The following is a 25,179-nucleotide window of genomic DNA, read 5'->3' as shown; positions in this document are numbered from 1 at the left end:
TCTGCATGCATGCTTTTCTGGCATTACGATAGACGCATGAGTGACCAAGCTATAATTTGCATGCATGCCCTCTGATATCATGATATTAGCATGAGTTTACAATGTGCCTGATTGATTTACTATTAATTAGTCTTAAATAAAATTGATTTAGGGATTATTCATGTATTACTTAGATTTAGATATTAATATTTTTTATTATTTTAAATATTAATTTTAATTAGTAATTCTGCATATAGGACAAAATACTTAGATAAAAAGCAACATTTTGCTGCAGTACGTTTCCTTTATCGAGTTGAAACGAATTCAAAAACGCCTTTCACACACGCGATTCTTTTCGTAGATATGTGACAACAACTTTTCACGTACGTGTAAAATTTTTTTTGTTCCCTTGTTTTTGACGTTTTGTAATTTGTTAACCTTTTCTGGAGCTAACAATTTATGGGTGAGTTTGGTTGTGTATAAGAAAAAAGAGAGAGAGAGAGAAAAGTCTGAAGAAATATTTAAATTATTAAAGTAAAGATAAAAAGGCGTAATACTCACACAAAATTTTGAAAAATCTGTGATTTATTTATTATTTATGAGGCTCTAGTATGAACTATGAACTCTTAAACCCAATGACGCGTACCAACCAATCAAATTCACACAACTGGAATTTCCACCCAATAACCGGCTACTCCGGTTTTCCCTGTTTTCTCCTCATTAACATTTTTGCTCATTTACCTCTGTGCCACCGCTCAGCCCATCTTTCACTGGCCAATCCGGTAACCAGTATTCACTCGCCCCCTATATATATGATGAAAAATAGCCGAAGGCAGAAAAACAAAAAGAAACGAAAAGAAAAACTGGTTCTTTTCGCGTTGCGTTTTCTTGGTCTCCCCGTCGATTTTTCTTCTGAATTTTAATACTTCGGAACTTTTAGTTTCCTCTCTTGGCTTCTCTGGTTGGAGTTTCCGGCGACCTTGTCGGAGATTTTGTTGTTTATTTTTCGCACCACTTGTGAAACTTCTCAAAAAAAAAAAAAAAAAACAAAAGAATGTTTCTTGTTGATTGGTTCTATGGAATTTTGGCGACCCTTGGTCTGTGGCAAAAGGAGGCGAAGATTTTGTTCCTAGGGTTAGATAATGCTGGGAAGACCACTTTGCTTCACATGCTCAAAGACGAGGTTTTCTTTTTTCTTTTTTTACTTTACTTTTGTGATATCTTATTATTGGATTATTGCTCAAGGATTTTTAATTTTACTTATATTTATAACTTTTTAAAGTGAATAATTGAAATTTTGCAGAGACTGGTTCAGCATCAACCTACTCAATATCCCACTTCGGAGGAGTTGAGTATTGGGAAGATAAAGTTTAAGGCTTTCGACTTGGGTGGCCACCAGATTGCTCGTAGGGTCTGGAAGGACTATTACGCTCAGGTTTCTTATATTCTTTTTATTATTTTATTTTAATTGCTTGTTCAGTTTCATGTTTATGAATACAGGACATTTGAATGGTATTAGTTCCTTTAGTTCATTACTATTATTATTATTGGGCGTAGTATGTTTATATATATATATATATAGCATGGTATGCTAGATTGGTTGTAGGTTTACATCCAAAGGTTTTTGAATTGATAGTCAAAGCCTGCTAGCTTCAATTTTCTGTTTCATAAATACCTTCTCACTTTGATATGGAATATGGATTTGGCAAAAGGTAAATGATGCATGGAAATTTCTTAATTGTACATTTGCACGTATATAAATGAACAAAAAGAGATGAGAGTATGTGATTGGTTGTTTTTTAATACCTATCCTTCTGTTTTTCGTCAGAGAATGTTGCCCTTATATTGATTGCTATCGAGTTTTCAAATCAAACATAGACATGAACATCTTTCTAAAATTCTAACACCTTATTTAATTTGAGAGCTTGATGGTAATTATATATGAAACTTGGAATTGGTTTGAAGTCTGTCTAATTTGCATGATGAAATCATGCAGGTGGATGCTGTGGTCTTCTTGGTTGATGCATTTGACAAGGAAAGATTTTCAGAATCAAAGAAGGAGTTGGATGCTCTTCTCTCTGACGAGTCACTAGCAAATGTGCCTTTCCTTATCTTGGGAAACAAGATTGATATACCTTATGCTGCCCCAGAGGATGAACTACGCTATAACATGGGTCTCACTAACTTCACTACAGGCAAGGGCAAGGTTAATTTGGTTGACTCCAATGTTCGTCCTTTGGAGGTTTTTATGTGCAGTATTGTCCGCAAGATGGGATATGGTGAAGGCTTTCAGTGGCTCTCTCAGTACATTAAATAGAAAACACGTTCTTTATTATCCTCGTGCTAATGCAGTCTCCAACAATAGTGTATCTCTGCTCATGTAAATTGGATATACTTTAATGGTGGTTTTACTTTTTCTTTGTTATGAATGAGACATGCTTGTTTCTAAATTTTTTTGGTGGCAGTTGCAAGCTTGTGTTGCAGTTCTATATATATAGGTTATTAAAATAGCATAGTTAATAAATGGTGGCTTGAATGTTACTATGTTAGAAATGACTTGTGAACGTTTGATGGTGTTTTTCGTTTTAGTTGACAATCGACACTACGGTCATAAGGACTCTCAGAATATTTTGATGGCAGTAATCTTAGGATACTTGTGACCAATGATAGTTTGTTAGTCCTCTGTTCTCAATCTCATTTCTTTACGAAACTCGGCTTGAAGAAGCCAACTTATTTATTGGACAGAAGTATTTGGGTTTTGACTTTGATTTCACAATTTTAAAATGTTAGGTTATGAAAATATTAGCTGGTCCAAAACACATTTCTGAATATTTTTTTTCTTTCAGAAAAATCTGTAAAAGCCTATTTGATGTGCATTAATCACATCATTATTATTACCTATCAAATGATAGGATTATTTTCACTTAAAAATATGATGAGTAAACTTAGATCATACATGTCAATGGTCATATTGATCACTAAAAAATGTTATTTTTTTTAATTGTAATTATAATATTCATTTGTTTCCTTCATTCTCAAATAAAAAGTCTTATCATTTGATCCGTCTCCATTCAAATGAAGGTGGAAGTGGCTTAAATAAGGCAGCTTACAAAATGAAAAGGATAGTTATTATTGGAAATGATAATGATAACACTAAATCTTAACTACACAATAATAATATATTGATAATAAAAAATAGAAGTTATTTAAAGGTTATTTAAATATGACTTAGAAAAAGACGCGAGTTTTGTTTTAATTTGACCATTCATTAATATATTATCTTTCACTCTCTCTACAAAAACACAATCACCATGCGGATATAAATTTGTCATTTTTTAGGAATAATTTTAAATTATTCTACAACATTCTCCTACTTTCTTTCTTTTTTTATTTAATATTTTTTTATTTAATACTAGTACTTTCTTTATCTATTTTTTTAAAAAATAATTTTTCATAAAACAGCTTAAAGTGAAAAAAAATATCCAAGCATGCTCTAAATAGAGAGATTTGTATGAAAGTTTGTTCATGATACAACATTGCTTTTGAAGTGTAGAAATCACAAAAGGTTTTCCTCCCAACAAACTATTTTCTATATACAATGTCAAAAATTGAATTCCTACTAACATGTTTAAAGAACCTCACTATATTACCAATTGTGTCATATCTTATTGGTCATGCGAGTATAAATCTAGTTGTCATTAATATATGCAATTGTATACTTTAAAGATTCATATAAAAATGGTAAGATATGAAGTTGTAGCAATATTTGTTTATAATGCAAAGGAAAAACAAGGTTCATATGGAACCCACATAACAAAGGGTCCAATTGCATAAGAAATGAGTTTCACCTGAATCCTGTCTTTTTCTCTCTTCACTAGAGAGGATCCGTGTCCTATTTGTTCATGCACACGCAGATATTCCGGAAGGCAATGGAAGCACGCACTACCAAGGCAGCTTCATATAGAAACAAAGCCACTAAAATTGTGACCAAACTTTACTCATCCCTATCTAACCCTATAGTCTTAAGAATTATAACCGTGTCCATAAAAAATAACACCAATGAAATGACATTGGATTATCTCGTGCTCTTTGATATTGCTACAATTTGTTTTGAATTTGGATTTAAAATTTTAACTAACATAATATTGGGGAGTATCATATAATAAATTTTATCATTAATCTAGAGAGATAACTGATATTGGATATGGTGATTTAAGAAACAAAGAGTATCTTTGTAAATATGGGCTAATATTGAAGATGTGTTGGCGCCTATAAATAATAATAAAAAAAATCGCACTGATCTTTGGTTGCCTCTGCTATTTTTGAGTTAAAAGAAACGAAGAAGCCATTACCATCCCCAGACCAGGCTTCTAGCTATAACTATTCTAGTATTCTGTATATTAAACTTTGGGGTGGCACAGTATCTTTGCATCAGAAGTTACAACCATAGAGAGCCCAATGACAGATGAAAACTTTATATAATGACCCATTCTAGGATACTAAGAAAGTCTGAAAGAGTCAAGGGGGACTTACAAAATCTACTGGATACTGCATCCCAAAATTTAGAATCTTTTTGGGTAATCTATGTCTTCAGTTGCATGTCAACTTCAGTACTAAGAAGTCGTTCGAATTCTCGCTCAAGCTGCACAAAGGAGTATTCTAGAAGTGAAAAAACATGCAAGACCAAATCCTCTTAGGATTAATAAAATGTATAGATTAACTGTCACCTTTGCTTGATCAAGGGCCAATTTCATCCTCCTGTACTCTTCTTGTGCTTTCTTCGAACGGAACATAGCCTGCACACGTACCACAGATCTCTCAACACGTTCTTCAGCTTGTTTCCTACCAGCCCGGAAGAATTCCTCCTCTACATCACTTTGCTGATCCTGATCTCCAGTTCCCGCTTCGACAGTTTTGACCTGGAGCCCACGGAAGCCCCTTCTCTTCAAACGCCAACGCAGCACTGCTTTCTCAACCACACCAACAGACCAAAGAATTTTGCAATAATGCTTCCGCACTTGAAAGCACCGGAACGCAGCCTGCATTTTAACATAGATGTTAGTCAATTTGCCCAACAGAATCTGCAGTTAATGTATGTGACAACTAGAAGAGAAGCTTTTACTTGAATTTTAACAGCCTGACAACGCATGTTGAGAAATTCTTTACGAATCTTCCATGTACGGTATGTACACTGTATGCGAGCAGCAGCTGCCATCACTTTCTTTGTCTTGTGGTTCCTAAAGGCATGCTGAATCTTCATTGCTGCAACTATTTTGCGTGCTTGAGCCTCTGGATGGGAAGATGCAACCGCCTTAGTTCTCAGTTTTAGAGAGTGTTCCCTAAATGCAGCATGTATGCGGGAAGCTGCCTCAGCAGCAGTTCGGTAAGCTGCCAATGTATCCTTCAGGTTCTGCTGGTCCTCAGTAAGGTTTGCAGAAATTACCGGATCAGTCGTGCTAGTTTCAAGTGAGCCGCTGATATTTCCAGCTAAGCTCATGTCATTGAAGTGCTGAACCAGAGATTTTTCTGAAAGATAAGCTGCTAAGCCATCATGACCCCTCATATAAGCAAGATCAGCAGCAGTGCATCCACCAGGATTTTGGGGAGTAGGATCAGTGACCAAATTTGGCTTCGCCCCAGCAGACAACAGAGTTGCAACCATTTTCTCCCTGAAGATACAAATTTTAAATCAAAATGTATAAGAAAATTTCAATTCAAAGTTCAAGCAGCCTACTTTACCCAAAATCATGCTAAATTCACATTGATTATGTTAATGTGAAGTGTATGAAGGAAAAAAAAAACAGAAAAGAATGTGAATGGTGAAACCACGCCAAAAAAGGATTTTTAGGTCAATGTAGTTACAGAAGAGCTAATGGTTTAAACAAGTGGAATGTCTGTGTATTATACCTTCCACAATATGCTGCCCAATGAAGAGCTGTCCATCCAGACCTATCACGGAAATCCAGTGACAAGCCTGACCATGAAAACAAGGAAACAGCCCAAGTATATCCCAAAATTGCACACAAATGGATTACACTTTGGCCATGAGCATCATATTCAGTAGTCTTGCAGCCTAAAACAATTCTTTCCAAAAGCCATTCCTTTAGTCTGCTTTTCAATGCAATTCCGAATAGAGCATCTTTTGCTTGTGAAAATGGAATTTGGTTGTCTTCAGTTGACTTGATTAAGTATTGCCAACTATTGGAAATAAATGATGTTTTGAGGGCGAATTGTCTAGCCTCTTTAAGTCTATTGGGTGATACTTTAGTGGATATAACATCAAGGTTCAATTGTTTAAAGAGCAAATATGCAAGCCTCATTTGTAGTTGAAACTCATCCCAATTGTCACTCTCTTCCATTGAAACGGCGGGATCATGCAAAGCAGGAGTACGATATTCAAAATTAACAACTTGGCTAATAGGCTTATGGCCATCAATGCTCATGTAGAGATTCACGAATCCTGGAGAATGTGGTGATACCCAGCACCGGTAGACCCCAACCTGAACAATTTCTGCAGGAACACTAACATCACCACAGACACATAATAGATTGGACTTTGAAAGGTGCATATAGTCCTTATGAAAAAATCCAGTCACCAGGACCTGCAAGTAAAGGAATTCAGAAAGTCAAAATTTTTTTTTTTTTTTTTGGAAGGCGAAGATAATATATTATATATGAAACCAAGTACCAGAGGTACTACATAATACAGAAAAGGTCCTGATAATCAGGAGATACAGCACCCTCCACAGATGAAAACCCTACTAACAGAAGCTTTAACTAAAAGCTATAGACATATTTGAAGACCAACTCTAATAAGGAATCTGGAAATTCCTTTCCCAACCCCTCAGCCAGGTCCATAAGAGAAACAGAGTGCTATCTGTCAGTCTAGTGATATCAAAGGTTTGATTCTGGAAAATTATATCATTTCTGAGCCTCCAAATTGAGGTTGTAACTGCTATCCACCACATTGTCCTTCTTATGTTAGCATCCTTTGAAACTGCTGAGGAGAAATGCTGAAGAAAATTGTCCAAAGGTCTGCAGTGAAACACCTTTTCTTCCTTTATCCAAGATAGGAATTCCCACCATATAGGCATAATTTTGCCACAAGTGAAGAATAAGTGGGAAGCAGTTTCAGGTTGACTATGACAGAATGGGCATAAATTATTATCCACCTGAATCTGCCTCTTAATCAAATTGTCCTTCGTAGGAAGTCTATCCCATAGTAACCTCCAACCAAAGGAGAGGGCTTTAGGAGGAAGTTTAATCTCCCAGAGTGTCTTGAAGCCCAGGTACTGACCTTCATCATCCCTGTCAGCTTTAATAACTTGATAACCAGATTTAGATGTTAAGACCCCAGTGGATTCAGCTCTCCAAATCCAGGTATCATGGAGATTGTTAATTAATCTGATTTGATGGATGTGATCAATGAATTTAGAGGCTAGCTGCACCTCATTATCAAACAAGTGTCTTCTCCAAACCATATTCCAGACCCACCCATTCTCAGTCCAAGATCCCACCTCTGCCACTGTTAAATCCCTTTGAGAAGAAATAGAGAATAATTCAGGGAATTGATCCTTGAGAGGAACTCCTTCATCGCCCCAAGGATCCTCCCAAAACAGGAATTTGTCGCCTCTCCCCAGCTTCCACCTAATTTGATTATCAGCATTGATCACATTCTGATGTTGAAAGATGGCCCTTAAGTCAGCCCACCAAGTAGAGAAATACTGCTTTCTAGGACCATGCTCTAATCCCCTCCAGCCATTATACTTAGAGTTCAGGATTCTAGTCCAAAGCTGGTCTGGTTGGTGGAACATCATCCACTTCCATTTGAACAGCAAAGCCTTGTTAAGACTTTGGATATCTCTGATCCCCAATCCTCCCATATGCTTAGGAGTGCAGCACTGGCTCCAAGACATCCAAGCAATCTTCCTTCCATCTGGTTTTCCCCCCCAAAGGAATTGTCTTTGGATGGTAGAAATCCTATGAATTATAGCTGATGGGGCCCTGAAAAAAGACAAGAAGAAAAGAGGTAATGCTGTTAGGACAGCATTGATGAGTGTGATCCTTCCAGCCATAGAAATATGTCTCTGATTCCACTTGCTCAGTTTAGCCTCGAACTTCCTTATGACAGGATCCCAAACTGCCCTCCTTCTAGGATTAGCACCCACTGGAATTCCCAGATAGCAGAAGGGGAGCTGCAATAAAGCACAATTGAGGTAGGTAGCAGCAGAGTTGCACCAAACCGCAGATTGGCCAACAGCCCCAAACTGGCTCTTGGAGAAGTTGATCCTTAACCCAGAAACCATCTCAAAGCTTCTAAGAATGGTCTTCACTACTCTAACATTTTCCATAGAAGCTTCTCCAAAGAACACAGTGTCATCAGCGTATTGAAGAACATTTACAGGCACTTTGTTCTTCCCCACCAGATAACTTTTGAACAAGTTTTGAGAAACAGCTTCTCTCATCAGCCCTGTCAATCCCTCAGCCACTAAATTAAAGAGGAAAGGTGCCAAAGGGTCACCTTGTCTCAATCCTCTTTGAGGGATAAATTCTGAAGTTGGGCTGCCATTAACAAGGATCGAAATGGAAGCCGAATTGATGCAGGCCCTTATCCACCTAATCCATCTCTCATGAAACCCCAATCTCTTCAGCATATAAATGAGAAATTGCCAAGATACAGAATCATAGGCCTTCTCAAAGTCCACCTTAAACACCATACACGGCTGCTTGGATCTTCTAGCCTCCTCAATCACTTCATTAGCCACCAGAACACCATGAAGTAATTGTCTTCCCTGAATAAAAGCTGTCTGCCTTTCATCTACAAGATGAGGCATAACTTTTCTCAGCCTGTTAGCCAACACTTTGGCAACAATTTTATAAGAGCAGCCTATAAGGGATATAGGTCTGAAATCATTGATTTCTTGAGGGTCTTTCACTTTAGGGATAAGTGCAATAAAGGAGGAGTTGCTGCCTTTGGGGAAGGTGGCATTAACGAAGAATTCATCAAAAAATCTCAGGAAATCAGATTTAAGCTCCTTCCAAAAGTGCTTAATAAATCTGAAGTTAAGCCCATCAGGCCCAGGGCTTTTGTCATTGCCACAACTCCACACAGCACAAGTGATCTCCTCTTCATTAAAAGGCTCAACCATGCTATCCCTTTGAAGATCAGATAAAGCATTGAAGTGGACTCCATCAAGGTTAGGTCTTTGCTGCTGCAATTCATGAAATCTATTTCGGAAGTGCTGCAAAACCTCTGCCTTGACCAGGGAAGGATCTTCAACCCAAGCATCATCAATATATAGTCCCCTAATCGCATTTCTCCTCCTACTGAAATTTATTAATTTGTGAAAATAAGAGCTATTGCAATCCCCCTCTTTAACCCATCTACTTCTAGCTTTCTGCCTCAAGATAGACTCCAGGAGGCTAGCCTTTTCCCAAAGCTGTGATTGAAGGTCCTTCAGCTGCTTGATTTGAATCTCCGAGAGCTGAGAGGGCATAGAGTTCTCCATCTCATTCAAACTCTGTTGCAGCTTCTTAATTTGGATATTAATGTCTGCTGAATTCTCCTTACTCCATCTTTTCAACCTCTGTTTGAGGTTCTTGAGCTTGGTTTTTAAAACAAAATCCCCCCACCCCAAGGGCTGATAACCGAGCCAACAATCTTTCACTACTTGCTGAAATTCCTTGATCTTTAACCAACCGTCAAAGACCTTAAAAGGCTTTGGGCCCCAATCAATAATTTTAGATTGAAGGAGAATAGGGCAGTGGTCAGAAAAATTTCTCTCAAGGTTGAATTGAGAACTATCAGGCCATAGATCCATCCAGCCATCCGAAACCATAATCCTGTCCAGTTTACTTTTGCAAGTTCCATTAGGCCTAACCCAAGTAAAAGGTTTACCCATACAGGGGATGTCCTCCACCCCCATATCCGCAAGCCATTCATTGAATTCTTCTATGATTTGAGAGTCTGGATTACTATTGCTAATCCCTTGTCTTTCTAAAGGGTATCTGATGCAATTGAAGTCTCCAACCAAACACCAACAGGAATCAAGAGACTGAGCTTTTCTATTACTAAGGTTCTGCCATAGCTGCCTCTTCCCAGCAGTATCACAAGGGGCATAGAGGTTAACAACTACTACTCTTTGCATTTGAGGCAGCCAAACTCCACCCAACATAATATAATCTTTATCTGAGCATCGAAAATCAACCTGAAATTTATTATTATCCCATATACATAGTAAACCCCCAGCAGCATTAATGGCAGGCTGCCATTCCCACTCCAGATCACTTTGGCCCCAAAGAAATTGACACGAGGCTTTGTCTAAACAGTCTTTCTTGGTTTCTTGAAGGCACAAGAGATCAACATGAAGCTTCCCTACCAAACTCCTGATAGAAGTCCATTTGAGACCTCTACCTAGCCCTCTAATATTATAGGATATAATATTCATTTATGGATACTCCTGTTTCCCAGCTGTAATGCCTCTTTCCTATCCCGAGTCTCCATGTTCTTGAAGCTGTGAATGCCTTCCTGATCTGATGCATGCTGAAGACCCAGGGATTTCGCAAGGGTCCACTGCTGATTGGCATCTTCAAGGTCTTCCAAGGGATTCCCATCAACACTGTTAACCTCCTCCGCCTCCCCCTCCATCTCTCCCCTGTTCCTGCTGAGAGGACCTTTAGTGAAAGAGTCCTTTGGGTCAGGAACAACCTTGTCCTCCATGTCCAGTGTATTTTCTTCAGCTACAGGCTTAAGAAGGCAGCCCTTTAATGGGCCATTCCGCTGCCTAGCATAAACTTTAGGGAACCCGTCCATGTTCCTGCTAGCAGTCTGGGTCATTGTTATATGTTTTTTCTTTTTGCACTCCTCCAGTTTCGTTATTAGGCCCGAAGTGGAACTTGGCCCAACGTTCTTTTGACCCTGTATGTGGCCTGTGTCATAAAAGTCTCCCCTATCCGTTGCACATGTCTTATAATCCCCATGGGTAATACACTGCTGACCTATTGGTTCTTCAGAATTTGAAACTTTTCCATTTTGGTCTTCCTCAGACTTTCGAAGCACGTCTAACTCGGGTTCCGATGTTATGACCACTGGGGAAAGATTTCCCTGCATCTCCTCTGCACACACATACCCTTGGTCAGCCTTTGTCAAAGTAGGGCCCTGAGAGTGCCTTGCTGCGCCACCTGCGTTAGGTCTGCAATTATCAGGATTTGGGCTCTTGTCCACTGATTCAAACCGATCCCGAGTTTGGCCACAAGGACCGCTGGGTAAAACTTTTGACTGGTGGTTCAAGAAGAAGTTGTTGTTGGTTACTGACAGCTCCGGCGAGTAGGAAAATGCGGTGTCACCGTCATCGTCTTCCTCCGCAACACCCTCCTCCTCCGACGTGACCTCATCCGTCCACTCGCCGGACATGGATAATCTGGTTCTCCGCATGTCCCCGCCGTCACCTACCTCCTCCACCAACCACACTCTGTGATCTTCTTCACCACAACGAACGATTGTTTCCTTGATTATCGCCGGCGGCAGGGGAGTTCGTACTAACAATCGTGCACGATCCAGTCTCCTCCTGTCCTCGGTGTCTTCATCGACCTCGATCACGTCTCCGATGGTTGAGACGACCTGCTTCATATGGTCCACTTCCCATGCTTCAATCGGGAAACCCCATACTTGAAGCCACACGATCCGATTAGATACCCTGTACCCCGGACGCCACCTCTCGAGGGAATAAAAGAGGGTATTGCCGCCGTTCGTCTCTGAGTTGATAAGCTGTTGGGCCTTATCCGCTGAAAGACCAGTAATTAGTACTATGTCGTCTCCGAGGGATCTAGCGCTGATGCTATATCCCAGCTCCCACGATATGTAGTCCTCCATCTTCTCCGCCTGCATCGGTTTCTTCAACCTACCAACCCAAGCCCCTTTACACCAGACTTCCCGACCTTTATTAGGTACGATGGTAATTGTTGGAATGCCATCTACAGCTGTCGTTGTTCCTCCTAAGCCTCCTTTCTGAGCCACCACTTCCACATATGATCTCACCCGAGGTCTATTAGTGGCCTGAGAATCCTTGACAGCTTCTTTACTTTGCTTTTCCTTTTTATCTACTTTTGTATGCGTATGAACATTCGACGCTAGCCTTGTGAACCTGGGAAGGTTAACGAACAGCTTATGGTCATCAATGAAGATATTGTCCAGGTGCGTCTCCAAAAGCTTTACGTCCGAAACGTCCTTGAACCTCACGAAGCCGAACCTTCTTCCCTCCTTGTTACGACGTTTGGCAATGAAAACTTCACGCACATCTCCCCAAATCTTAAACTTCCCCCAGAGCCTCACTTCATTAACGTTGTCTGTGAAATTAGTGAAGTAAAAGGATGTAATATCCTCCTTGTCTCTCCAGTTGGGGTGGTTTGCCGAGAGGTTATGTAGTGATCTGTTCTGGGTATAGTTCTTCTTTGCTGCCTTTGCTTCCCTCCTTCTTATCACCTTGGTCCATACTTCCTGATCAGGTTCAGCATCCTGTCTATTATGTTCCTGGTTCCCCCCCTTCGAGCTTCCGTATGTTTCGTCTTGTCGCGTCTTTCTAGAGATGCTCCGACAACGTGGGAGATATTCCTCGTGTCGCCTATCTCTATCTCTCCCCCTCTCCCTGCTGCGTCTGTATATTCTGTTGTTGTCATAAGAACGGTCTCTTGCAGGCTCTCGATTTCTCAGGGAACCTCTCTGTCTCTCTAAAAGGCGTGCTCTCCCTCTCTCAGGCGCTCTTCCTCTACAGAGTGCCTGTCTCTCTCCCTGTCTCTCTTTCTCTCTCTCTCTAACGTGTTTCTCTCTCATGTCTTTCTGGTCATCCAATCCTCGATATTCAGAAAGTCAAAATAACAGGTAGCAAACATATGAATTCATCAAGCAGCAAGTATGTACTATGTTAAATTCTGTTATAATTTGTATACATGAAGATGTGCATGCTTGCAGCCAAAGAGCAATTCATAACCAATTACAAATGAATTTGGCTAGATTGAAAAGAACTAATAATTCATAATACTCGGAGTTTATATTTCTGCAGTCTACAGCTATGGAATTCAACAGGAACTCAATCAATCAAGATTGAAAGAAAAGACTAAGGAATCAACTAAGAAGTAAGAAACTAAATAAAACATTAAGGAAAGATATGCTTAAAACTGAAAATAATAGCAAGTAGATCTACAAGAAGGGCAAAGGAAACCTTTGATTTCTCAGTGGAAGATACGCATGTAGGGGATACATCAGTGATAGTAAATACTTGTCCTGGCAGAGAAGATTGCTGACTATCCACTATCAGAGATGAATATGGTTCATGAACGGATGAAACTGGTGATTCAAGAGCTGGGTCATCTACTGAACATGGTGAATCAGACATGATGGGGTTTACCCACATTCCAAAGCTGTTCTGACTTTGCAATCTATCATTGACCAAAGTGTCCAAGGAATCAACACCACTTAAGGAAACTGTATTATTCCTCTGCTCATGTGGATTTGCTTGATCGTCCATCGTCTGAAGATTAACACTTGAAAAATTGTAAGGAACACTGTTGCTCCCAGCAATAGGCTGAGTGAGACTACCAAAAGAAGGAATGTCTGCAGATAGATTGTTGGCTACCTGGTGACAAAGCAAGTATAACAAAGCAGTGGCTATTACAAAGTGAGTATCTCCAGAAAAAAGAACGAAAAAAAAAAGGGAGAAGAGGGAAGAGGAAACAAAGGAAATGATACAAATATGAGGTATAAAAAGTAAAAATAAGCATTTCCTTCACTATAATTTCAAGGCATGTTCTTCAAAATGGCTGTGGCCTTTTTTAGATGTGATTGCAGGTGATTTGAAAAATAGTATCACAAAGGTAAAATGACATTTTAACTCCTAATCATGTATAATGAAACAATAATCTAATAGTGAAAACCGAAGTCCTGGATGCTGAATGCCTGAACATCTATAAAACATGTTGTCTAGGAAATATAATAAAATCTCTATAACATATACTTCAAATAGGATAAAATGGTCTTATGATAAATTTCAAAGGACCAACAATCAGGAGGCAAAAGTTTTATGACAATGCAGTTTTTGCAGTTCTTTGGCCTGTTTGGTTGAAGCAGAATGCCTGCATTTTTAGGATCTCTTGGTCCCTTGGTTTGCTTTAGGATAAGTTTGTACTTTTGGCTTCTCTCTGGTGATTAATAGCTCATGGCTTTTTCATGATAGTTTTCACTATCAACATGGAAAGATTGAACGGACTTTTGCTGCATCTTGGAATCTTTCTCCTTTCTTGACCTTTCCATTTTTAGTATTAGAAAAGAGGATATCTTATGCTCCCCCTAGTTATTCTCCAGTGCTTCACTCATTTTCTCTCTAATAAATTTTCTTTCCCATGTGAAAAATGTCAAAGAACTAACTGTCCATCACAGAACTCAAATGAGAAAAAGACAACAAAAAACAGTCATGAATACAAATAAAAGAAAGATAATATTATCTTACATTGCTGAAACTGTCATTCAGTAAAATTTGATCTTGTAGATCAAAATATGGAACAGTACCTGGAAAAAGTTAATTTAAAGTTATAATAAAATATATGGTGCAATCCAGACAAGTGACTGATTATGCTTTGATGAACTACCATTTACCTCCATTAGGCACAGTAGAGGTGTTATGATCATTTGCATCCACCAGGTCATCCCAATCAAGTGTATTAATCTCATGAAGTCTGAGTTCATGACTTTTGACATTTATATTGGCACTCGTGTCTGTTTTTGTCCAAATCAGAAAGGATGAGATATATACCTTATCAAGACAACTACAGTCATAGTTTATTTAATCATTTTTATTTTTTTCATACACAGCATGCATTATAAGCCAACAAAAAAAAATCTTTTTTTTTTATCCATAGGAATCAAAGACATGTACCATGGGATTTATAACAACTCATGCACCTCGTTCAACCAACTATTCCCTTGGTAAAAAAATATATTATGCTTCCTTTGGAAAGATGAGCAGAAATGAGGTAGAAGGAATATATCTGCAATATATAAAGACATGCACATAGCACGTGTTCTTTTCTTGCAACTCATTATCCTGCCTCTCATTGTTTCCAAACAAACACTTAACATCTTCAAAATTAAAATATAAGTATTTTAAACAAATGTCTTACTCATTAGCCTTTCATATTAATAGCTTACAGCAGTACAACTTTTAAGAAGATAGACCACAGAAATATAAAAGTTATTTCTCACCACCAGCATATGCAGTTGTGGTTCCTGAATCTATTTCTTCTGATAAAATCCATGGTGCAGGAGGATCAGAGACAGAACTGGAGTGTGAATTTACAGGAGTGACGGGAGAACCTTGCATCTGTATCATAAACAACAACCCAAAGAATGTCACAAAGCCAGTTATATCTATTTTCACAATAAAACTTTAGAGCAAAAATGGCAACTTAAACATGAAGTTTATTTCTAATTATAAAGAGATTTTAACTGCTAAGTGTCATATTTAAGGTGCATTCTAAAATCCTAGCACTTAGCAGTTAACAGTGAATGGTTATAATTAGAAATAAAACTCATATTTAAAGTGTCATAAAGAGTAAATCAAAGTGACTAATGACTATATATGTATATGGTCTTTCTTCCAGACAAAACAACATACACATGACACACAAATCATGGTTTGTGACATTAAATTGAACTTTTAAAAGGAAAAAAAATAGAGGCAATGGTGAGCAGCTGAACACAACCTCCTGTATTTCACGGTAATGAACAAGGACTATGTGTTCCATACTCCTGAAAAGAAAATAGTGAAAACAATTTTTAAGTCACATTGTCATTAGCAAACTTATTTTAATTTTATGCTTTAACCAATATATACAAGAATAACAGAAGCACCATACTACAAAATAATTCAGCAGTATGAACATGCATAAAATTTTGGAATGGGAGCTTTAAGAAACAGTTGATATGCATACTTATCAAGCAGCCAATAACATCTTCGGACAAAATTTGGGTTATCCTGGCCATGTGCATAATATACATGGATCCTTTCTTCATTACCAACCTGATGAATGGGGAAAAGAAAAAAATGACCAGAAAGAATGTCAAAAATCAGATATGATGCTAATGAATCAAAAATAACAAAAACTGGAGGAAGGAATTATGATCATACAGAATAAACACTTAACTTGGTGATAAAATTAAAGCAGAAAGCCATAAACTGATCTCTTTCTCAAATACTACCCAGAAACAATGATAGATATGTGACTGGATCATTGTACAAAAATCATATGACATACAAATCCAAGATAATGCCTTATATAAAGTAAGCATCACCAGTTAAATACTTCAGCACTTACAGATCTAGAAGAGGTCAATATCTAATAAACTCACTAAACACCAAAACTCTCCTAAAAGAAAAAAGTATTATTTATAGAGAAAGCACAATGAATTGAACAACATCAATAAAATCAGTAGAATAGAAAACTGAGCTCCAAGAAGCCTTGTGTCTTTCAAAATTTAACCACATCTAATGCTTGTCAGGCTACTTGCTATACCCTCTCATCTCTGTTAGTGTTTAATTCATTCATACTCCACATTACAAAAAATGATAAATTATCCCATCTACAATATGTTAAAGAAACAAAATTAAAATAAAAAAATTATCACGGATAAAAGCACCCAAGAAAATGAAAATCCTCACTTTTAGGTGCTCATGAGCTTCTTTAACGGTTTTCCCATCCTTTTTCTTTTTCCAGTTGTGCCCATCTTTTCGGAAGTTCCTAAGCATCTTGCGATCAAATAAGACAATAGTACCACCTGTTGACACACAAAATAACCATAACAACAACAACAACAGTATTTTCACCAGATATTTGACATTGTCTAATCATTAATAGTGAAAACTTATTTGGATGCAAAATAACTAATCAAAGTTCTATTAGATAAGTGAATGAAAAGTCACTCACAGTAAAACCTTATACTGCTTTATTCATGATATATACAAATAAATGGTCCATTTTTTATGAAAGAAGAAAATCATTAAAGTAAAAGCAGAAGATTACAAAGAGATTAGAGGAAAATAGATCCTCCTAAGAATAGAAATTTAAAACTAAATAAATTTTAAACCAACAATAAAGGGTGTAGAAGCTCACAAATTATAAAACAAGCTAGATCACAAAAGCTCCAAAAATTAATGGAAACTAAGGTATGCAGACAAAGTCACAAAATGAATATGATGAGATGACACGTTGTCTATAAAAAAATGCACGATGGAGCAGAATGGATATGATCACAAACATCAAGTTACAGCTAATTGATAATTACTTTTTGGCAAATTCACTGGCTTGACATTAATGGTAAAATACTTGTAATTACAAAGCATGGCATGAATCTCATTGGGACGGAGCCATCTGGTTCTTGCTTCCTCCATAATGCTCCCCACATCCAAATCTGGGGCATATATAAGAAAACATGTCAGAACAACAAATAAACAGAGAACGTGCTTTCATTAATTTCCTTTCCTTTTGACTAACAAAAACTAACATTTTTTTTTTTGTTAACACGGGGTATCCTTGAGCCGAAAACCAAAGACTAATCTCTCGAGGTTCTAAAATCCACTTAAAGGGCTGATGTCTCCCACCAGATGACAAAAATTATCATCCATACAATAGGAGGCTTATCAGATAATTTATCAAAGCGAGGGAACAACTTATGTAAAATCATTTTAGTTCCAATTAAATATCAGGACATTGTGTCTGAACATCTAGTACTACTCACAACATTAATATAAATTACCATCATCGATAATTATTAACTAAGAAACAAAAACTACATCTCAGTGTTAGACACTTAATCAACAGTGAAGTACGTGCCTTGCAATGTGTGGAATCCATGTATCTCTGAACCAACCAGTTGTTGCGCCGCTAAGTTATTCGCCATATTCACAGAAACCTTGGGAAATTCCGAACACTTTTCTCTCACCTAAAACTCAGCAACTGCATATTACATGAAAAATGAAAAAAAGAGCAAAGTGGTGACTCGATAAAAGAAAAAAACATCGTTCTCAACTAAAAATAAAATAAAAAACAGGGTGAAAAATTAGAAGGGTAGTGAGAAAAAATAGAAAAGGTGGTAAATTTACCTAATTGCAGAGAAGGGTGGGTCTGTTCGGATTGCAGAGAAATATGATCGCCTCGTTGGAGCTGAATGACACTCTTTCCTGTTCCTTTCTGTTTTCTATTCTACAGTATGACTCTTATGCGTTAAATTATTACTAGTTACAGTATAAGTTATAAAATAAATAAAATAAGAGCTTTTGTGTAAAAAAAGAAGAAGCTAAGTACGATTAAAATACTAATACGAATAAAATAAATAAATAGATGAAGACAAAAGGTTGTTTTCAAGACGAAAAAAGAAGACAAGAGTTAACAAAAATGTTTTCAAGACTAAAAATACTTATCCAAGGAAAAATAGTTTCTTTTACAGTGGTTTTTTTATTTTACCGTGGCTGTTACGGAAAATAAACATACAAGTGATACAACCACGCGCATTATGCCAACTTTACCATTAGGTTGGTATTAGTGGGTTTTAATAAAAATAAATTAATTAATTAACTTTTATAATAATAATTTTAAAAGTCATATAAATAATAATTTATAATTAAATGATAATATAAAATTATTATAATATAACAATTAAATTCTAATCAAATTTCAAATATATTTCAACTTTTCTAATAAATTAATTTTAATTAAATAAAAATATTTTATCATACTAGTTATTAGTTAATATAATTAAGAAAATTAAAATTCATATTATCAGGAATAAATAAAAAAACGAAAAAACAAAAAAGATAAAAAAACATTTAACACATTAACAAATTAAAAATATTAGAAAAAGTATAAGACTAATTTTTAGTTTTGAAATATTTTTTATTAATAATTATAGAATCATAATATATATATATATATATATATATATTATTTTTTGTTAAACCATTTAAGTAATGAAATGATATCTTTAATATGTCCTTCTCATTTTTATGTTAATACCAAGCTAGAAAAAGAAAAACAAATATTTTCTTTTCACTGAAATGTCATGTTAAACAAAGCTTATAAGCTTTACTCAAAAAAATAAACAAGTAAAAAAATCAACTTAAGTTAGTTACACATTTTCCAATTTTATTTTATTATTTTGCTATTTGAGAAATTCTAAAAAAATTTAAAAAATTATTTAGTTTCTTATTGGATTATGTTAAATAATAATAATTATATTTTTATTATATTTCTCTCTTCTTAAAAACTAAGAAATTTAATAAAAATATCTAAAAAAATATTGTAATAGCATCTTATATTTATGCTTTTAACTCACATTTTACGGTAACATATATGGTAATGAGGAAATAATCATGAATTTTATTTTTCATACGTAGTGAAGTGAAGAATAATAAATTTTCTTTTATCTTAAATTTATATTATTTTTTTTATCTTATTTGATAAGTTGACTTTTTTTTAGTTTTTTTTTAAAGATTAGTGTTAATTTTTTAGTTTTTGTTAGTGAAAGTATTCAAAGTCACAATCTTTTTTTAGTTGTAAATTTTTTGTTGGTTATATAAAAATAAGGTGCTAGGTTTATTCTCAAACAAGAATTTCTATTTTTCTTACCAACCTCAAAAAATATTTTAATAATAAATTATTCTAGTGATGATTTGTAAATTATATATACATACATATATATATATATATATATATATATTATTAAAATAAATACTCAATTTTTTTAATAAAAGAAACTTAAAAAAGGAACTTAAAATAATTTCCAATTGATGGATAATAGTTATATATCAAAATTAAAGAACTTCATATATAAACTTATAAGTTATAATAAATAAAATTTGAGAGAAATACTTAAAAAATTTCCACATACTAAATATTTTCTGAAAAAAATAGTTGACAAATTAACCGACCTTATGTCGTTCTCAATTATTTTTTAGCGAATTAAGTGGGATGAGGAGAAATGGGTCGATAAATTAAAGAACTCAAAACTAAAAAAAAAAAACAAAAGTAAAAAGATTGGCCCAATGAAGTGATCCGATTTTGTCACTCCTGTAAAGCATAACATGATTTCTGCACATATTTGTTTTATGAGTTGATTTAATAAAAATAACGGGATATGAAAATATCAAATTGATATCATGGCCTCTTTTGAAATATGAATATGATATGTCTTATCTATCTAATCAAGTAGGCTTCTTTTTTTTAATATTTTCCTTTGGTGGCGAAGCGAACGAGGGGAAACGGGGCAGTTGAAAGTTCAATTTTTATTTTTGGGTCAAAGAGTATAAGTATTTTTTTAATTTATCAGATTAAAGAGTAATTTTATTTGTAATATGTAATTATCTTTGATGAAAATAAATTTTACATACAATAAAAAAATCAAACAATTTTTTTTATTAAATCAATTATTTTACATAATATAATCACAATAATTTTTTACATCACTACACCTTTGGGCTGAAAGTTCAATCTTCAATGCATGGGCGGCCCGAATCTTTTTTTGATTCATCTGACCACAGAACGCACCCCGTGACGAACGGAAGTAGAAGGTACGGATGGCATCAGCTAAAGAAGTAATAACTTATTACAAATTAATTCCTTTTTAATGAGTCTGGTGACCCTTTGTTCCCATCCTTCTTCAACATTCTCGGTCAAATTAGTTCATAGACCTCAATTAAAATATAATTTTAAAAAAATTATGAAAAATTAGTCAAAATTTGTAATTTTTTAAAATTTAAAAATTAAAATCACAAAAAAAACTAAAATCACATATAAATATTTAAATGAGACCAAAATTGATATTTAATTTATCTATTTTCTTCTGCTGTACCAAACACAACTCTTACCTGCGTTTGGTCTAAAATAATTAAATAGGGTTTGATTATATTCATGTCTGTGCTGCAGGTTGCTTCATGAAAGCGCACCAACTCCTTGTCTCTTTATCCTGTCTATCTATCGCTCTGTTCTTTTGTCTTCAACTTTATCTAAGAAACAGGTAACACGTGTTCAAGCATAGACTTGGTAATGTGGACTATGTAACTTCGTTACTACTAGCTAGCTGTTGTCTTGTTAATCAAGATGTTATGTGTAACACGGGGATTCCAGTGTGACATTTGCGTTCAAGTTTTATTTTAGGAAATTAAAATCAATAAAAACATGTATAATTGGTTGATACTTGATATGCAATACCTTTTTTCCCTCAAATCTGAACTTAACTTTTTATTTTAAAATCATAGAAGCAGATAAAATGAAAAATAAGACATGTAATCAGAAATTAACTTTTTATTTTAAATTATGTCAGGAAAAATAATGTAACTTTTTGTGCAGGTAGAGCAATGCAATTGAACTGCAAATCCATTGACGACTGTCTCACGTTTCTGAGAATGAATTTTAGTTACTGTACAGTTTTAGTAAAACTACCAAGTCCCAGACGAAACCATTTTAAGAGGTTTATATTATACTGGGGATATAAATAAATAAAAAGCTAGGTTATAACTAAAATACTCATGGAATATGTTATATATGCAAAAAAAACAGCAACATAACTGGCAAATCATTGCAAAACATGTAAAGAAAATCGAGAATCAGTATTGACATTGATGGAAAGTTACAGAGAAGGTTGATGAAAGGAACAGAATCATTATTTCACACTATAATAATATCACGTTTTCAACTGAGTGGTGAAAGTAGGAATACAATAATACTTAGTTTCACACAATATGATACACATGTGTTTGAGTAAAATTTTCCTTCAACCTCGAAGCAGTACCTTTTTGTCACATAACACTCAAGCTATTACTCCATTTCATCCACCGTTGAATCATATGGCTTACATTACATCACTCTTTATTCAACAAATGTTACAATTTTTTAATGACTACGCAGATTTAATTCAAGGATAAAATACAAGGAACCCCCTCCATCTGCAGGTCAGATTCAGAAAACTCACTTCTTCATAAAAGTTCAACAACCTGATTCCCCAAACTTACCACATCCTGTAACGTAGTGTAAAATTAGTCCCTTGTGTATGTGCAGAATGAATCAAGTTATAGAGTTTTGATTTTGAACAACTGGGGTTTCTTTAAAATTGACCCATCTTGAAATGGGATTCTTGTATTTTCGCCTTAATTCAACGCGAGACTAGTGCTTAGAGCCTTAAATTTTTCATTACATCTCAGGTTCTTACCCACCTAAGATCATTCCTAGCATTCCTCAATACCTCTTAAACTTGTTTTTAAATATTGGTCAATTGAAAAAAATAATGTTTAACAGAATCCTGGGATAAAATTTTTGAGGCAATGTTTAGTAGCATGTATCAAATAGCTTAGTGAAAGATGATTTGAGGTATATGATGCTTACCAAAAGAAGATCCTCCTCATTAATGCCAAATGCTTTGCGAGCCTCTTCTAAAGACTTCGAAGTCTTATGTTTCCTGCAGATTTTTAAGGGAATTTTGAATTTGTAAATTTATAAAGATGACTAATCAAGTCTTATTTTATGATAAAAAAACACAAAAAGAACAAGGCAATACTTTATCCACTCAAACAATATGCAGTTGTTTATGAAAATAAAAAAATTGACTATTTGATCAATGCCATTTTACTCATTTGCGTTGAATCCTTTGCTATATCAGCAAATTCAGCCATGGTGAAAAGGAATAGAGCTAGAATCATAGAATCATGAGGCATAACACAATTTTAAGAATATTCACACAAATGGTTTTTAACTTTTTGTAATCTAAGGCATGTATGTAGACATCTACATTGATGCAACGGATATGCAGCTAGCCTGACCTGGCAGGTTATTTCATCAAACATATGGCTATAAAAGCACTATGTGCAAATTTGATAATCCGTTAGCCAAAATTGTAATCATAACTCACGTATTACTCTGACCCTTCTAAACAATTAGCATGCTCATACAACAAAGTTAAGAAAACAAATGGTTTATCCTGTAAAACAAAAGGCTTAACAAACAATGCCAGTGATGCAATCAGAATGGAAACATTATCAGTAACATTAAACATCCCCTGCCAGGATAAATTTCATGAACATTGGAACTTTCTTTCATAAACCACATAAATATGAATGCTCAACAGAGCAGATACAGCCTAGATGAGAAACATTGAATATACGAAACTACTTAAAAATGGAATTCTCTGTGGATTTGTAACAATAACAAGGCAATGATGATGAAAATGGAAAAATGAAGACATTAAGAGTGTTTGGATGGGGAATTTAAAATTTTCAAAGAATTTTAAATACTTCAATTGAAATTCTTTTATTTTTAAAATTTTATGTTTGGATAAAAAAAATTAAAATTATGAGGGTAAAAAAAATGAATGAAAAAGAAGAAGAAGATATGATTGATGTGTTAGTTATTCGTGTTTTTTTACACTCACACCCATCGATGTTTCACGAGTTCAAACGGTATTTCTTGAAGAAGATTGTAAGATGAAAATTTTAATTTCTCACATTTTAGAAGAAAATTAAAATTTCACATCGTTGTTTAAAATTTTGTTTTAAATTTCTAAAATTTTAAATTCTTTAAAAAACATTCAATCAATGAATTTTAAATTTACAGAAATTCAAATTCTCTGATAAATTATTTTATTCAGTTAAAATTCTTTATCCAAACACACAGAAACAAATATTTCAGGTATAATATAGTTTACCTAATTTTATACAAGCATTATGGCGCGAAGGATTTTTTTCTTCTTCTAGAAAAGAAATAAAAAATATGAAAAAATCTCGTATGTTTTGAGTTACCAATAACCTCACCTAATCTGATCAAGTGAATGCAGAAGCATCTATAACTTCCATTCATTTAGCAAATAAAATAAAATATGGATCTCTAAAAGGGTAAGCCAACACTTAGCAAAAGAAAAGAATACAAGAGGTTAAATTACAAAATCGAGAATTATAGCCTATCAAGCCATATCTAATCTCAAGTGAATGCAGAAGCATGTATAACTTCCATTCATTTAGCAAATAAAAAAAAATCCATTAATAGCTGATGGTGGAATCTTTGGCCATTCCTATTTTCTTTCATCCTACTTTTTTATCCTTTTCTTTTTACCCCAAAAAAATATTTTCTCTTTTTATTGTATCTCCTTATCAAAAGCTAAAGCTAAAGGTTGGGAAAATTTTGCATATTTGATAATACAGTCATATATAGACTATTACCCATCATCTCTTGTAGTCTGATGAGAATAAATGAATAGTCATTTGTTTTCTCTTTTACAATGGCGACAACAAAGTTAACATTCAAGACTCTATGCATACTATTTAAATTTTCACATTATTAAACTGACTCTAACGAGTTCAAATAATCTATTAGTTACTGAGTAAGTTATAATAAAATTTAATGATTAAGCATTGCGCTGGTATTATTTTTTTTACATTATCAATCAATAAAAAATTACAGTAAATTATTAGCATAAAAATTAATAAACTTATCGTGCATAAATACTTCTAAATAAATGATTGAATAAATTATATATATATATATATATATATATATATATAAATAATTTTTCAAAATATAATTCAAAATTGAGTAAGGCATGAAGTCGAACAAATATGCAATAGTCAATATTCTCTTGACAACATGGATTAAAGAATTCAGGAGAATAACCCCGCAAACAAAATGGAAAAATCAATTTGCTTAGGTGTTACATCAAAGATGACTAAATGTGGTGGAAAAATCAACATGATTCCATTTATTTTAAAAGTGTACTGTTTTAATATATTTAAAATGAATCATATATATTTTGCCATATATATTTTAGACCTAATAAATACTTTTTTAAAGAAATCTTGCGCTGATTTGAAAAAAAAATGCTATCTGAAAAGATAGACATCATATATATGAATTGGCATTATTAACCATTCAGAATAAATTACCATGTAAGATGTGACTAACCATTGAATTTTATCACCGTTATTATCACCCAAGTATAAAAATTCAGATTTAAGTTTTAAATGCGTAAAAACTGGAAAACTTACATTGGCTTTTTCTACAAAGGAAGTTAATATAAATGTTACGAGGGAGAGTTTTTGTAATATCATACAATCTTAGAATTTGCGAGTATAATTTCTGACACATTTTTTTAGAGATAAATTATAAATGTTTTAT

The 25,179-nt window shown here is 34.6% G+C and overlaps 2 protein-coding genes across 2 annotated transcripts; one reads left to right on the top strand and one right to left on the bottom strand.

Moving 5' to 3' along the window:
• The first annotated feature begins 804 nt into the window (after window positions 1-804).
• Window positions 805-2,622, top strand: LOC114393303 (GTP-binding protein SAR1A-like). The gene is made up of 3 exons (XM_028354590.1): window positions 805-1,162; window positions 1,283-1,414; window positions 1,976-2,622. Exons 1-3 carry the CDS (start codon window positions 1,034-1,036, stop codon window positions 2,294-2,296), a joined length of 582 nt encoding a protein of 193 aa, XP_028210391.1. The 5' UTR covers window positions 805-1,033; the 3' UTR covers window positions 2,297-2,622.
• A 1,568-nt stretch (window positions 2,623-4,190) lies between these two features.
• On the bottom strand, window positions 4,191-18,254 carry LOC114393667 (calmodulin-binding transcription activator 5-like). Its single transcript, XM_028355054.1, has 14 exons — window positions 18,129-18,254; window positions 17,860-17,982; window positions 17,312-17,437; window positions 16,689-16,804; window positions 15,961-16,049; window positions 15,733-15,778; window positions 15,233-15,350; window positions 14,627-14,746; window positions 14,481-14,539; window positions 13,197-13,610; window positions 5,887-6,581; window positions 5,102-5,648; window positions 4,707-5,018; window positions 4,191-4,621 (listed from the first exon to the last, which is right to left on the bottom strand). Exons 2-14 carry the CDS (start codon window positions 17,924-17,926, stop codon window positions 4,562-4,564), a joined length of 2,769 nt encoding a protein of 922 aa, XP_028210855.1. The 5' UTR covers window positions 17,927-17,982; window positions 18,129-18,254; the 3' UTR covers window positions 4,191-4,561.
• Window positions 18,255-25,179: the final 6,925 nt, after the last annotated feature.

The sequence above is a fragment of the Glycine soja genome, chromosome 17 (genome assembly GCF_004193775.1).
Source record: "Glycine soja cultivar W05 chromosome 17, ASM419377v2, whole genome shotgun sequence".
Lineage (NCBI taxonomy): Eukaryota > Viridiplantae > Streptophyta > Magnoliopsida > Fabales > Fabaceae > Glycine > Glycine soja.
Note: the sequence above shows the minus strand (reverse complement) of the source record. Positions and strands in the feature narration are given on the sequence as shown.

What these genes read in the sequence shown, in the direction of transcription:
- LOC114393303 (XM_028354590.1), top strand. Translation starts at nt 1,034, where the DNA reads ATGTTTCTTGTTGATTGGTTCTATGGAATTTTGGCGACCCTTGGTCTG. An exon ending in TTCACATGCTCAAAGACGAG is followed by an intron (nt 1,163 to 1,282) that starts GTTTTCTTTTTT and finishes GAAATTTTGCAG; the next exon opens with AGACTGGTTCAGCATCAACC. An exon ending in GGAAGGACTATTACGCTCAG is followed by an intron (nt 1,415 to 1,975) that starts GTTTCTTATATT and finishes GAAATCATGCAG; the next exon opens with GTGGATGCTGTGGTCTTCTT.
- LOC114393667 (XM_028355054.1), bottom strand. Translation starts at nt 17,926, where the DNA reads ATGGCGAATAACTTAGCGGCGCAACAACTGGTTGGTTCAGAGATACAT. An exon ending in CTTCCACTGAGAAATCAAAG is followed by an intron (nt 6,582 to 13,196) that starts GTTTCCTTTGCC and finishes CTTTACTTGCAG; the next exon opens with GTCCTGGTGACTGGATTTTT. An exon ending in TGGCCCTTGATCAAGCAAAG is followed by an intron (nt 4,622 to 4,706) that starts GTGACAGTTAAT and finishes TCCTTTGTGCAG; the next exon opens with CTTGAGCGAGAATTCGAACG.